Here is a 15,344-nt window from a genome sequence, read left to right as displayed (position 1 = left end):
GGAAAGGTGAAGAGGGGGAAATAAGTATCAAACTTTTAAATTCATCTTTTGCATATTTTAGGTCTAAATTAAAGACTCAATTTAACTGCTGAATTGTATATTTGTCCCATTCCTTTTCTGGTAGTATTTTTTTCTTTACATTGCAATATACCAGTATATAAGCTTTTCTAAAGATGGGTCTTCTGCAGAGATTTTTCTGAAAAGGGAAGGTGTGAAGTTTTGTGTGTGTGTGTCTTCTCTGCTCTGCTTTTTAAAATGGCAAGAAGGTAGCTTTATCCCAATCTCTAAATCCTTTCTTGTCAATCCAAACCTAAACTTCATATATCTGACTTTTGTTTCAGAATGATGTTCCTGGGATGCTAGCCTACAGCTTGAAGCTCTGTATGTCTCTGATGCAAAACAAACAGTTCCGTAATAAAGTTTTGAGAGTTCTAGTTAAAATCTACATGAATCTAGAGAAACCAGACTTCATCAACGTGTGCCAGGTAAACTTCTCAGAGTGCTGTTTAAAGATCACTCACAAGTTGTTGTTCTTGTAGATGTCAATTCAAATACATCTGTGATCTTTTTTTTTTTTTCAGTTAAATGAAACACTTTTTCCTGGTTGAGTAATTCAAGTGTATATACTAATGAAATGAACATGAAAGAAGCGATGGAAATACTGTACACTTGATCAATTAATAGTGAAACGTTCAAAGGCAGTTTGGAGACACAGATGGCTGATTATTTTAAGCCTCTGTAGGGAGTATCAGATAGCAGCTTCACAGTTTGGAATTTTATTTATTCCTCCAAAAAACAACTGCTTTTTTTTATAAGCTGTTGTCTGAATGTATTCAAACAACCAGATACCAAATTACTCAGATTCTCAAGCATTTGACAATATCGGTATGCCATGTACACATGACTTATGAGTGTTACTCCTGTTGCATTTTAGCTGAGACAACTGTACAAACTGACTGACACTTTAATGTGCTTTGGAAATTTGTGTTTAGTAGGACAACATGGTCAGTTTCCAAAGATAAAGCTGAATAAGTAGAAAAGCTTGAATGGTGCGTCTTGAATTTGTAACGCTTGGTCTTGCTTTTAAACGGACCTGTGAAAACTCTTTGAAGATTCTTATCTCCTATGAGAGAGAGGGAATGGTTCTTTCTCTGAAGTGGTGTTCCATGGAAGCAGCAGATCAAGCAATAGGGAAAAGGGATTGTGGCCTCACATTGTGTTTCTTTATCATTCTGAAGTAGATGATGTCTTCTGATTTTTCTTTTCTGTTTCCCTTCCTCTCCTTCAGTGCCTGATATTCCTGGATGACCCACAGGCTGTAAGTGACATCTTGGAAAAACTGGTGAAGGAAGATAACCTCCTCATGGCCTACCAAATTTGCTTTGATCTGTATGAAAGTGCTAGCCAGCAGTTCTTGTCCTCTGTGATCCAGAATCTCCGCACTGTCGGAACTCCCATTGCCTCTGTGCCTGGATCCACCAACACTGGCACTGTCCCTGGATCAGAGAAAGACAGGTGGGGGAATTGGCTTGAGAAAAGGCAGAATTGTTCAGTTACAGTCCTGCTCTGGTGGAGCCTCCTGTTCTGTGTATGGCTCTCCATTTCAAGCAGTTGAGTTATTCCATTTAAGTTAGGGAAATAGACATAAAATTGAATGTTACCAGAATCCACTCTTTGAGAAAGTGCATTTCCTGTGCAGTTGATGCAAGCATGGTGCACCTGTGTGGCTCGAGTAGCTCAGCTAATGAGCAGTAATGAATTAAGCCATAGCTGAGTTGCTCTGGAGTGCTCTGATGTTGTATGGTCTTTGCAGAAGTTGGTAGGGCTAAGAAAGTAGTGGGTGTAAGCAAAAAGTTGTGGGCTTTGCTTCAGATTGTAGCTGTTCTCATACCTGCTTGTGTGAAGAGTTCATAGATGTTGTGAGGAACTGATTCTTAAAGCTTATAAATCAGCAATATGGATGTAGCAAGCATTATTTCACTAGAGGAGAACAGAGAATAAAAGCCAAGGCACAAAGTAATTGATAAATCCCTCTTTGAAGCATTAGGACAAGATGCTAACAGCAGCTTAACATCTTTTGTTTCCATTTCAATGCTCTAGCGTTCATATTAATAGTGATGAGCTCAAGGCTTTTGGGTGAGGACGTAATTATCTGTGCTGCCTGGTTGTTGACCCTGTTTTCTCACTTGTCTCTGCCTGTTCCTTCCATACCAGCATCTCTTTTTTTTGCCTCTCTGGATGGAGTTAGAGGGTGGGGATTTCCAGGCCTTTGTCTTCAAGTCCCCTGGCAACTGAACTGTTGAGTTTGCTTCTCAGCAATGACCTCCAGAAAGACAGCCCTTGTATTGTCAAAGTCCTGTTATTTTTAGCTGTCATCTCCAAATCCTGGACTACTGTATCAGAATAATGTTTAGCCATAATTACAGTAATTGGCTAGCTCTGAGTGATGAACTGGGTTGCATTTTATTCTTTTTCAGTGATGCTATGGAAGCAGAAGAGAAACCAGGAAGCACCAGTGCAGGGAAGTCTGCAGAAGTTGTGAGTGTCATTTCCAAAAACGTGCCTTGCTTAATAGTTCTTATGTGTTAGAACCTGTAGTTGTTGGGTTGGTTCACCTAATGAAAAGTAATTTCAGTTCTGTTTTGCTGGGTGGCAAGGTGACAATCTCTGAGGACGAAGTAACTGACAATATAAAAGTCCAACAGTTGAGATACTGAAGGCTGGAGGAATTAAGTAATTTCAGCAGGTATTGCTGAGCCCAGAAAAGGGGAGAAAAAAACAGAAGGAGCTGGGTTATGTCTTCGCCTTTTTTTTTTTTTTTTTTTGAAATAACTAACTGCTAGAAGAAAGAGCCTGAAATTTGACTACAGCTGAGAGCCTTAGCTGATGAATTAGCTTGATGGGTTTTCCTGCTTCTGAAATGCAGCTGAACCTGAGTTGTTGAATTAAGTGTGGGTTGTTTTTTGTTCAATTTTTATTTTTTTATTTCTTCTCCTGAAATCCAGCTGTAGTTCTGTCTAGATAGGACTGATGTTGTTCTGGAGGAATGGCAAAAGGGGATGCTGACATTATGTAAAGTTTCTTTTCTGTGAAGTAGGAAGATTTTTCTTCTGGCTAGGATGGTGGCTGTCTTCCTCAGTGGAATTCTTTTGTTCAGATTCTTTTCCCAAGTACTGAAAAAAGCAAGTTCACTTCTGACATGCACGTGCAATTGCATTTCACCATTTTATGCATAGCTAACGCAATTCTGATCCTGAGAAAAGGAAATGCTACCTGAGAAGGAAATAAAAACCCAAGACAAGCTGTTTTTTCACCTTCCCAAGTCGCATTTTTGCAAACTAGACTTGGGAATCTTTGAGAGATTCTTGCAGATCAGTTAAAAAGGATAATGTTTTACTCAAGGGCAAACAGAATATAACTTCAAGAAAACAATTCAGTGAGGAAAACAAAAGGGGTGAATTTTCTTGCCTCATCAAGGGACCTGTAAACAGTGCTTTTGTGTAGTAAAGGTGTCTTGAATCAGTTTCTGCTGAATTGGCATTGCTGACTGTGCTGAGGGATAAGCACATAAAAAATGATGTTTGTGGCCAGAAACATTCTTGAGCTTAATCTTCCACAATACAGAATACTAACTACAAAGAAGTAATTGGGAGGATTAGTTTAAGGGCTGAACTTCTTACGTTTGGCTGATCTCTGACCACTAATGTAATGCCAGAGAGCAGCAATGTACTTTTCATCCTTCTGAAAAGGTACTTCAGCTGGGACTTAAGGTGTGGAAACTGTTCCACAGTGGGAAAGGGAGAGTCTTTCTTGAAGAGCTCTGGAAGATGAGTGTATTAGAGAATCCTAGATCTACTAGCTGCTGTTCTAAATAAAGTCTTTGGGCTTGTGCAACAATGTCCCTTGGGTCCCTAAACCTGTCAGATTTTGGAATTTGGTGGTGGGAACATACCAGAGTGGCTTTTCATGAACTGTGTTTTCTCAGAGCTTTAATTAGGTTCTCACTTTGCTTGTTCTCTTTGCTTATATGTAAAGAACCCAGAGCCTAAGGACCAGATCTCAAAAATGATTAAAATTTTAAGTGGGGAAATGGCCATTGAGTTACATCTTCAGTTTTTAATACGAAACAACAATACGGACCTCATGATCCTCAAAAACACAAAGGTAAGAGGCTTTGTAAATCGGTTGTCTTGGATTCATCTGATTCATCTTGGGTTTGTAAAGTAACAGCAGTGTGGTCAATACAGCATCTTATAGTCTTAGCATGACCTCCCTCCGTTTTGAGGACACAAATCTGTGTTTTTGTCATAATACATTAACATTTATAACTTGAACCTGTGACCCTGGGTAGTGCTAGTAAATTGAGTAACTGGTTTTGTTTTGGAATGTGTTATTCAAGGATGGGCTAATAAGTTGCAGGTAAATTAAACTCCTGTTAAGCTAAATGATTATGAGAAACCAGAGGAAGTTTTTTTTTTTTATATGTGAAATGAAATGAGATGCTTGTCATTGGCAAAAATGGTAGGGGATGATTGTCAGTGGGCTCATCTATTTCAGGAGGTACTTTAAGCATATCGGAAAAACATTTCCATCTGCTTGTTAAGTGCTTTGGAGTCATCCTGTGTAGCATCTGAGGGATGGCTTGAAAAAGTCAGCAGCGTGCACTGCAATGCTTGGTTTGGAAAACCAGAAGTGGGATTCTTCTGTTAAGCTGTAATTGAAGCAATCGTGCCTCTGACAGAAACTCATAGAAAGGATAGATTTGCACTGGAAAGATGGGTTGAGGATATATTAGAGTGTATTAACAATCTATTAACTCTGATTAAAGGGAAATTGCTGGTTAAATTGAGTCTAATTACAACCCATTTTTCTAGTGTACTGGCAAGCATGTTAAGTGACCTGGGGCATGTCTTTGGCTGGCTGTGATACTGTTTGTTTTTGTTCTTTCAGGATGCAGTGCGGAATTCCGTGTGTCACACAGCAACGGTTATAGCAAACTCCTTTATGCACTGTGGTACAACCAGTGACCAGTTCCTTAGGTAAATCCATGGCAAGGAAGCCCCGGTGTTATTTAGAAGTGTATGAACAGCATTGTTGCCCTACTTAGCCTGATAGTTTTAATGAGCGGCTGCAGAACTCTGGGCTTAGAATATGAAAAGGTCTGAAAGCTAAGTTGGGGATAGAAAGAAGAAGCTGGAATTGTTTACTTTTCTCTGTCCTCACAAATAGACTTTATTGGGACGGTAACCACATGAGCAGGTTGGAGGGTTTGGAATTTCTGTTCTCCTTGTTTACTAGTTGGAGGATTTCTGCGATAGTGATGTATCTTCTCTGGTAGAGACTGACACTGTCTCTTGATGAATGACTCTGGGAAGGGAAATGTCAGGAGTGACCTTCCCAGGAAACTGAGGAAAACACCAGAAACTCTGCTCAGGTTTCTCCCACAAAGCTAATGGGCTGCATATTGACTGACCGTTCTCCATCCTTCACTGAGATCACTGCTATGTAGGAGCTTGACTCCTGCCAGCCAAACAGCAGTAGTGATGAAGGGGAGAGAGGTACAAAGTGTAATTATAGTTAGCCTTGCCTTCTGGAACTGTTTTCTGGTGTGAAAGCAATCTTTAATGCTATGAAACATTGCTTGTGGAGTGAGGAATGGGCTGTGTGTAAAATTACCTAACCTGTATCTTTTTGTCTTACAGAGACAATTTGGAGTGGCTGGCCAGGGCCACTAATTGGGCTAAGTTTACTGCTACTGCCAGCTTGGGTGTTATACACAAGGTAAAGTTGCATTCATTCCCTTCTGTTCAGTAGGAGAGATTTATTTCTCAATGCAGAGAACATTGAAGGGGGGATTCTAAATGATGCCTATACTTCAGTTAACCTAGTCTATTACGAGGCACAGCCATAACATAGCTTGTGTCTTTGACCTGAAGAAAAGCTCTGCTTTATTAAATCCAACATGTTGCATATCTCATCTAGTTCAAAGTGTATTTTGCTGATGGTGAGAAGGGGATTGGGTAACATGGCTTAAGGAGAGAGCCTTCAACTGCAGTCAGAACTCAATAGCTTATGAATGAGTGTTGTGATCAACTTAATGGATGTACCCAGTTAAGCCTTTTCCCTGGTGGACAAAACATCTCTCAGGGATACTGAGCGGGAAGAGTCTCTTGCTGAGTAGATTTAAATACCTTTAGTCTGATAGATTGCAGGTGTCTTGTGTTGAATGCTTTGGGCTAGAGGAGTTTGCTTAGGAGTTAGTCTAGGCTGACGAAAGCTGGATGGCTTTCTTGGTACTGCAGCATTTGAGCAGGTACCTTTCTTCCTAGACTCCTTCCTAGATCTTCTTTTCCTTTGATAATTTCAGAGAATTGGTAATTTCTAGCTATTAAAATTGCAGCTGTATATTAAGTGTATTCCCTGGCCTTGTGACAGGACCAAAGTTCTCACTGTTGTAATTTTCATAAAGTTTCAATGGTAAACTAAGTAGAAATCACTTTCTTCAAATTCATTAATGGAGAAGGTATATTTAGGGGTGTTTTGAAATAGCAAGAAGTTTTTGTAGTGGTTTTATTTGCATTGATCCTCACTGAAGTGCTCTAGTGAATGAATCAATGTAGCTTCTGGCCAAATTTGTACTTGATTTAGATCAGTGATCTAGTGATTGATGCATACTCCTGTTCTGGGGTGGATAAAATCTCAGTACAGAAGGATTCTTTGCTGATCATACAGCACTGAAAGGCTAACTTTTTGTGAAGAAAGTAAAGCAATGGCTATGACAAGTTTTCTCCTGACTTATTTAAATATTGTTTAAATGTTATTGCAAAGTGTTTGTATCCACTGTTTTTTCACCTTTCAATTCTGCCTATTTTCCCTTTCTGCTGGACTCTGGACATGCAGGGTCATGAGAAAGAAGCACTTCAGCTAATGGCAACGTACCTACCCAAGGACACCTCGCCGGGATCAGCCTACCAGGAGGGCGGAGGCCTCTATGCTTTGGGTCTCATTCATGCTAACCATGGTGGTGACATCATTGACTATTTGCTGAACCAGCTGAAGAATGCCAGTAATGATGTACGTACTGGGTTTGGTAATGAACCTTGATTTTGTTGGGAATGTCCAGAAGGGTGCTAGCTGGTTTAGAAGTAACTAAGTCTGTGACTTCCTGTGGGTTTTAGCAACCTTTTGCTAACAGTTTAAGTAAGGTTTTTAGGAAGTTTTTATGTTAATGACAGTGAATCTAGCTTCATTTTCTTACTACTTAATTATCTTCTGTGTTCTGCTAGTAGACCTCTAGTGCTAAAGTACCATTACTGTTTATGGCTTAGCTGTCAAAGGAATAAGCCACAAAATGCTTCTGCCTCCCTGTAGGTTTGAATGCATTTTACACAAAAAACATGCTTTCCTTCCCCACTTAATGTTTATAGAACACTAAAAAAAGCCTCCTTTAAAGTTTGAATTGATTAGTATTTCTCCCAGCATGATCCTTTATTCTCTCTTGGGAATTTCAGACTGTATCTTTGCAAATACTGTGAATGGATCCTACTCATCTTATTATGAGTGTAGTACTTTTCCCATATCCAGTTAGAACTAGAGGGGAGATACAATTTAAGCGGGTACTGATTTACCTTTCTATTTAAATGCTATTACTAGGCAGTAATTTTTATGTATGGTACAGCTTTGTGGTACTACATAAGTCACTCAGTGGGGGGAAAGAGCTTAAAGGTATTAAAGTCTCACGTGCTATGTGGAAAGCTTCTGACACTCATTATGGGCTTTGAACTGCTGCTTTTAATCTAGCTTCTTTCTTTCTAATCAGTTACTGCCTTAAAAGGTAAAAGAGGCTTTTCTGACAGGTCAGGAGATCATAATGGGTGGTTTGGGGTTAAAAGTTTGTAGGTTTATATTGCTAGAAAGACATCTACTTCAACTGAAGCCATGTTGTTACTGTTTTATGATGACTCAACTTGCATGTGCTTCTCTCTAGATTGTCCGACATGGTGGCAGCTTGGGTTTGGGTCTTGCTGCCATGGGGACGGCACGTCAAGATGTGTACGATTTGCTGAAAACAAATCTATACCAAGATGATGCAGTGACAGGTAAATGTTCAGCTTTCAAAGCAGATAACCATCTGAGGCCTTATCAGGCATCTGTTTTTTTTTCTAAGCCTTCTGTTAGCAGCATAGATCAATTTTCTGGGTTGCCTTAGCTGTGTTTTATTAGCTAACCTTTTCCTGATCAGCATGGTTCTTTAGTTATGTGGTAGTAATGGTCAGAGGTCCTGTCAGGACTGGTCTTTGGCACTGTTCCAATTGTTAGTAAGATACGGTAGGTCTGTAAACAGTCTCTTATTTTTGCTCTGTTCTTAACTTCGTCATATGTTTTTTGTTTAGTGTAGTTGATCTCCAGAGCCATGTGCCCTTTTTTTGACTGAGAAGCTTCTGAAGGGCTACTGCTGCATAGCCTGGGGTTTGCAGGAAAATTATCTCAGCAGCTGTTAGCCCATGAAGAGAAATTTGAACTTGGAGGGGAAGGGCACTAACTCATGGCTGGTGGGTTATCTTTACAAGCACAATTGTCTGTGAATACTGAGGTTGCTGAGTATGGTGATGTTGAAGTGACCTGTTGGCCTCTATCGTGTGTGGTTCTCTAGATGTAATATTTACTGCTTTTAGGAGCTGTGTTTGCTGGATTTTGTTTTTCTGTGCTGTGCAGGTGAAGCAGCTGGCCTGGCACTGGGACTGGTTATGCTGGGATCTAAAAATGCTCAGGCAATTGAGGACATGGTCGGCTACGCACAGGAAACCCAGCATGAAAAGATTTTGCGAGGCCTTGCTGTTGGAATTGCTCTGGTGATGTACGGGAGAATGGAGGAGGCAGATGCTCTCATTGAGAGTCTCTGCAGAGATAAGGTGAGTTTAGCTGTGTCTTAAGCCCAGGTCCTTTTGTTATACAGGTGATCCGCTGTTCTTTTCTGAAAATTCAAGCTGTGGTGGGTTGGCTATTTCATTCCATGGAGGTTCTTACATAGAATTAAAGTGGGTGTGTTTCACACATTGCTTTGTCCTGATCAAAAATACAGGAACAATGGTGCTTAGTCTTAATATTTCCTTTGTGTGATACCCAGCCTCTGTAACAGAGCACCAAAGAGCAGAACAGGATGTAATGGTTAAAAACAGACGAGGCTGACTGTAGATGGTTCATTCATGAGGATCTAATAGTGTTCAAAAGCAAATAATGAATATGAAGCAGAGTAACGCATCTACCTGATACTCTTTGGCATCTGTGTCATAGCAACTTTCTGGCCCACTGAAATAGGTAGATGACATTTCCTGCTTTGGGAATGGTTCTGTTATTCATCCATAATAAACAATAAAGCACAGAGGCTGCCTGCCTGCAGCTTACAAGCCCAAGAGTGGAACAGATTTGTATTTGGAATTACTGAGTCTGATAGGATATATGTTAAATATTGACACTTTCTCTTCCAGGATCCGATTCTCCGTCGTTCTGGCATGTACACAGTTGCTATGGCATACTGTGGCTCAGGGAACAACAAGGCTATCAGACGCCTGCTGCATGTGGCTGTAAGTACTGGGGTCTTAGGAACACATAGTAAGACATTAGTGGTGAGAGAGTAAGCACATTGCTTTGGCAGGCTTTGCGTCTACAGTGTTAATTCTGGTCCAAATCAGAGAAAGTAAAGTGATGAAAGCTTTCTTTAATACTGGGAGTAGAAATAGTAGGTTCTTCTTCTGGTATTAGAATAAGTCGACATACAGGTAGAGAATCTGGTATCACAAAAAGGAATCTATTAAAAAAATAAAACTTGATTCTCAGGTAATTGGTAATGAGTTTGCAGTGAATGGTCTGCATAATGATGGGCTGGAGGAAAAAAAAACAACTTACGGCTTAAAAGATGGGGTCTGCCTCCTCTTTGATAAGCTTCCAGCCACAGTATGTGAACCAAAGCAAAGCTGTTTCAGCTAAGGTTTACCATGATTGTTACCTTCCTTTCTGTATACATCTGTCTTCCTGATTGACCTGTGTGCCTGACAGCTCATCCAAAATGTTGCAGAGTCCTCAAGTGTTATAACTATATTCTGAATATCCTGTTTTCCACCTTGTAGGTAAGTGATGTGAACGATGATGTGAGGCGTGCAGCTGTTGAGTCGCTTGGTTTCATTTTATTCAGGTACAGTATATTTTTTGGTCACTTCCACAGCTTTTGATTTGGTGCCTGTTCTTTTCAGGAAGTGTGTGCGCTATTGCTGGCATTGAATAACTCAATTGCTAGCTGAGTGAAGGTTAAAAAAATATCAAAAAATTGAAAATTAAAACTGGTTCTGAAATAGGAACCTTCTCAAATGTTCAGTAGATGCTTAATGAGCCTTTTAGCAGGTTTCCGGACTTCCAACTTCATCTAACTCTAGTCAAACAATTAAGATGACAAACAGAATGAAAAATTAATATTTGCAAGATTGAGAGTTGATTAAAAATTAAATATACAGTGCTTGTGCCAGGCATCCTAAAAGCTGTGCTGATCAGACAAACATGCCTACCTAATTGCTAAAATGTTCCTGGAGATTGTGACTTGGTAAAACTAACATGAAGAAGGATGTTGAAATAGCCTGCATTTTTTGCTGTTGTTTTTTAAACATCCCCTGTTAAACCCTGACAGGTTACTGGGCTTACATTGTGGTAATGGCAGCCCCACTACAAACTGATTTTGATGTTTGCTTTGATTGTCTAAAGTAAAAATCTGTCAGCGCACTGGTATTTTTGTAGTAGTGCTCTACGGTTCCCTAGGTAAGAAGTTGTGTGGTTTTTTTTGTATGTGTATCTGGGAGAGAGGGGAGGTTGTCTTGGGTTTTTGATCAGATTGGGGGAATTGGAAAGCTCCCCAGGTACTAAACCTTGTCTTTATCTGTTAATTCGGGGATTTGCATAGGCTGAGCATTGAGCCAAGCAGTAGCCTTTGAGTATGTCTGAGAGGTGGTAGTGCATACTGGGGTCCAGGGCTGTAATTTTCAATGGATATCTTCTAAAATCTTTGTTTGTGTTCTCTTTGGGTTAGTAGCAGTATGTAAATTCTTCTGAAAAAAAGCAAGATAGTAACAGGTGCTTAAAGATGGTTTTGAAAAACCAGGTTACTGATGCCACCAGCCAATTTGTCATTAACCAAGTTGTTTCTCATGTAGAAATTACTCCATTCTGTTTTATCTGAAGCATATTCTGGTTGAAATTTAATATATTTTACAAGCAGAATTAATTCTTTTCGTGGTCAGCAGGCGTCTCTCAAGAGCTTCTGCTTGGTTTCATGAGCCCAGATCATTCCTCTGTGTCTCTCCTGAAGCCAAAGGGTCTGTTAAACTGACTTCTGCATCTGTGTACAGAAGGAAAGTTCCACACAGGCCTTCCATAGTTTCAGGAATCTTTTTCTTCCAAACAGGTTGTGACAAAGCACTTTTGATCTCTGAATCAATACCATTGTTGTTTTCAACAAATGCAAGACAAAACTGCACATGTATAGCTTCCTACCAAAATAAGAAGCTGTCTGGACTTTGAGCTCCACCATTTACCAAGTAGTGACGTTTTGTTGGAGCACTAAATGCCTGTCTGCTTCTTCAGGTTTTCTCTTTAAATGAATGAGGAAAGCAGGGCCTTAGGTAGTTAAAATCTAGCCAGGAACGTGGAAATCTGAAACCTCATCTTACCCCTGTCCTGTTCTGTTTGCACATACAGCATGATGCTATGTCTACATAAGTTGCCCTAAGGTTTGAATTTTACAAGATAGTTCTGGGCCTGTTCTCTTCACGGTCAGCAATGAGGAAATAAATGGCAGTAACTTTTGACTCTTAAAGCTGCTCCGCAGTGATTCAGATCTTATCCTACCTCTTTTCTTCCTGTTATGGAGGGGTACAGTCCAAAACCTTGCATAACAGGGAGAAATATTTCCTTGTAAATTCAATTCCAGTGTCCACATTGGTTGGTAGAAAAGGTCTAAAACATTGGTCTAAAGTAGTAAAGGTCTAAAACTAAAAGTTGGATGAGTGCTTGCCTGGACGTGTGAATGTCTGCAGACGTGGTGCTCTAGGAGCAACGCAGTAGCAACCATGAGAGAATACATTATGTTCATATAGCACAAAGCTAGCTTCCTTTTTCTGTTCTTGGACTCCCTAAATCTTTCCGGGGTTCATGCATATAGAATTAAAGCTTACTTGACAGCAGTCTTGCTTTACTTGATCCTGACTACTCAGAAGCAGTCACAGATCTGTAGACTGGGCATCAAAACCAAAGCTCTAGGACTTGGTGTACCTTTTTTCCTGTCTTTGGTTAGTGCCATACAAAAAACAGGCACTGGGTATATATCTTGTGACTGAGCATTTTCATGCCACTATATTAAATTATCAGAAAATGCTCTTGTGCAAGACACTTGCTTTAAAACTGTCTCCTCCTTTCTTCTTCCTTACAATTTGTAAGACCGTCAAAATAACATCGCATAAAAACCTGAGACTTGACTTCTTCTCTTTTTCAAAAATGACTGCCTCTTAGAGGAGACACACTTAAGTAAAATATTATTTTTAAATGGTATGGAGACACGGATAAAGCTTGCAGTATTTGGGGATGACAGTGCAGATGACACGGCTGTACAAAATTATGTAGTGAAATAGCAAGAAGAGAAGTGATGTAATGACTTGGATAGTGTAATGTGCCTTTGTTCTCCCAGCTCTGCCACTTGTGCCAGTAGATTGTTGTGATCATAGACTACAAATTTTACTTTATTACTGATGCTTATATATTAATCCTTCTTCCTATGAAAGTGGTTTATAAAATATTTAGCGTGGCTGCTGAAAAACAACATTAAATATGCTTGTGATTTCTGGTCAGCCTTTTTTTTTTATTATTATTATGAGACAGAAAACGCTGGTGTTTTACTTTATAAAAATGGATTTTTTTTAATCTCAATTTTTACTACTTTAGATCATGAAGTGATGTTTATTTCAGATTGAGATGTGATTGATCTATGCAGTCAGCTTTATTTTTAAATTGTTACGCGTTAGGGCAATGAAGCGGTGTTTCTAAATACCTATAGGTTATAGATGAAACGAGGAGCTAGAAGCTCTGTGGATAAAATACCAATTAGGTAGAAGGTTTCAATGTGGACAGTGCTTGAAAGCATGAACTGAAAAGGTTTAATTGCTCTGACAGCAGATGTTAAGCCCAGGGGAATAAGAAATACAGAGAAGCAGGACCTTCCTGCTGCTCTGAGTATTGCAACAAAGCTCCCTGAGGCACAGGGGTTGTGGGATGCTGCTGCCTTAGTGCAGCCTTGTTAGTTCCTTGCTAGGAAAAAGCTAAACGCACGAGAGGGAATAATGAAGCCTCTAGCAAGTCCCAAAAGGAAGGTGTAGTACTAGCCACTGGGTGTTGGCTGCCCAAACGTGGAGCACTGCATGTGGTTTACCTTCAGTTCATCAGTGTAGGATGAAGCAAGCAAAACAGAAATGTTTCCTGCTTTTGTGTTCATTGGGTTTACATAGTCTTTGATATTTTAAAAAACGCATTTGTTTTAAAGCAAATGCAGATCAGATGCTTGTATTTTGTTCAAGTAAGACTTGGAGAATCTGTTTTGTTCAACTACTGCAGCGTACCTTTACCCAGCTCTTGGGACCTGAATATGAGCCTAACAGTCAGTCTAACTTGTGAACTTCTTCAGTGCATTAATTGTGAAGAAGAGGCATGTAGTGTAACATATCCACTTGTTAATTCTTGTGTAGAAAAGATTTAAAGATTTTTGTTTACTCTCCAACCCGTTTCATTGTCATCATCCTCAGTCTTGGTGGAGGAGAATAAGGAGCCCCTTTCAATGACAGGCTAAAAGTAACAGAAATCTTTTTTATAACTAGAGGAAGCTGTAGACTTTCACTGAAGTCTTTCTGGATTTGAAAATGTCTCCTTTATCTGCAGATCTGAAACTTGAAAGAAAGCTGTGTAGGACATGATGTCTTGGTCTTCACTTACCAAACCATAGTGATCTGGAGAAATTCCTTAGCGTTTCTGGAAAAAACTCATCTAACTTCTAAGGAAAATTGTAGGTGTACAATCAGATTGCACGAATACTTTGTTTCAAATAGTATAGAAAGAGATCTTGCATTAACACTTTACCTGCTATTTTATCATTGTTCTAGACTATTTGTATGCATGAGATTTTATTTACTTGAGAAACCAGTGCTCAGAGCCTTGGACCACTTGAGTGCTTTTGAAAATCTCAGTATTTTAACTTTCCACTGTAAACTGGAATGCCTGTGCAGATAAGTAAATTAATGATTGGCTTAAGCCTGAGATAGTTCCTAAGTTTTGCTTATATCTTACTGCAAACTCAAAATTATTCCTTCAGGAAGTCATTCTCTCCTTATGGCCTAAAAATACTATCCACGTTGCCTATAGTAAGCTTACTGAAGATTTTCAGATCACAAAATTCTTAAATTTCCTTTAAAACTACTGTTCAAGCGAAGTTTCAGATTAAGTCATCAAAAATGCTGAGATGCTTTGAGCCATTAGGTTAAGTTGATTAATGTTATTTTTCTATGGCAAAGTCTTCCTGTTGGATTTTATTAGGGAATATTGATGTGCATCTAACAGAATAAAAGGCTCATCTGTTGTGCAGAGTTTAATGAATTTGCAAATGAAATGCATTGCTGTCGCCTGTCCAGAGCATTTGTAAAGAGGATCCTTCGGAGAACAAAAAGCTTGTTAGTTTTGAGAGAATGATGTTGTTTTTCAGGGCTTGGAAAGGGCTTGAATATCTGGGTGCTTGGACTCTTATATGTAGCTAGAGAAATTATGTTTGACATGAATTATTAAAAGTAATAATTATAATAAAAAAGGACATTTCAGCAAGCCATCTTTCCTATTTTTTCACTAGCTTCCCATTTAAAAAATAAGCAAAACTGTTGCTTCTGTTCTGCAGGGCAAAAGCCTCTCTCTTTGCAGCTGGAGAAAACAGTTCCTCACAGGAACTGACACTGACATTAAGCACCATGATGCCAAATGCCAAAGCAAAAATATGGAAATCAATTCTCTACTGACTGTTGTTTTTGCCGTGTTGATGGTTACCTAAAGAGCCAAAGGGGAAGCGAAACAACAGAGTGCTTCTTAGCAACAGTACATGAGCATCTTTATGAATCTGGTGAAGGAACTCTAATGCTTTGTGGTGGTATTAAGTATGTCCTGAGAACTGGACAGAACTCTGGGACTCCTGGTTCTAGCTTTTAATGCACAAAGCCAGAAAAGCTCTGGCGAGCAGCCTCTGTTTTTGGGCTCTGTTGTCCCAGGTTGCTCAG

The 15,344-nt window shown here is 39.5% G+C and overlaps 1 protein-coding gene across 1 annotated transcript in view; it reads left to right on the top strand.

Annotated features, from left to right (window-relative positions):
- PSMD1 (proteasome 26S subunit, non-ATPase 1) overlaps positions 1–15,344 on the top strand; it is a 70,356-nt gene that overhangs the window by 5,891 nt on the left and 49,121 nt on the right. Inside the window, exons 6-16 of the mRNA XM_068691610.1 lie at positions 342–485; positions 1,289–1,515; positions 2,478–2,538; positions 4,036–4,164; positions 4,951–5,039; positions 5,703–5,781; positions 6,901–7,074; positions 7,988–8,099; positions 8,716–8,912; positions 9,489–9,584; positions 10,128–10,192. Of these exons, the coding sequence (XP_068547711.1) occupies positions 342–485; positions 1,289–1,515; positions 2,478–2,538; positions 4,036–4,164; positions 4,951–5,039; positions 5,703–5,781; positions 6,901–7,074; positions 7,988–8,099; positions 8,716–8,912; positions 9,489–9,584; positions 10,128–10,192 (1,373 nt within the window). The remainder of the gene's footprint in view (positions 1–341; positions 486–1,288; positions 1,516–2,477; positions 2,539–4,035; positions 4,165–4,950; positions 5,040–5,702; positions 5,782–6,900; positions 7,075–7,987; positions 8,100–8,715; positions 8,913–9,488; positions 9,585–10,127; positions 10,193–15,344) is intronic.

This window comes from Anas acuta, chromosome 9 (genome assembly GCF_963932015.1).
Source record: "Anas acuta chromosome 9, bAnaAcu1.1, whole genome shotgun sequence".
In the NCBI taxonomy this organism is placed as follows: Eukaryota; Metazoa; Chordata; class Aves; order Anseriformes; family Anatidae; genus Anas; species Anas acuta.
Note: the sequence above shows the minus strand (reverse complement) of the source record. Positions and strands in the feature narration are given on the sequence as shown.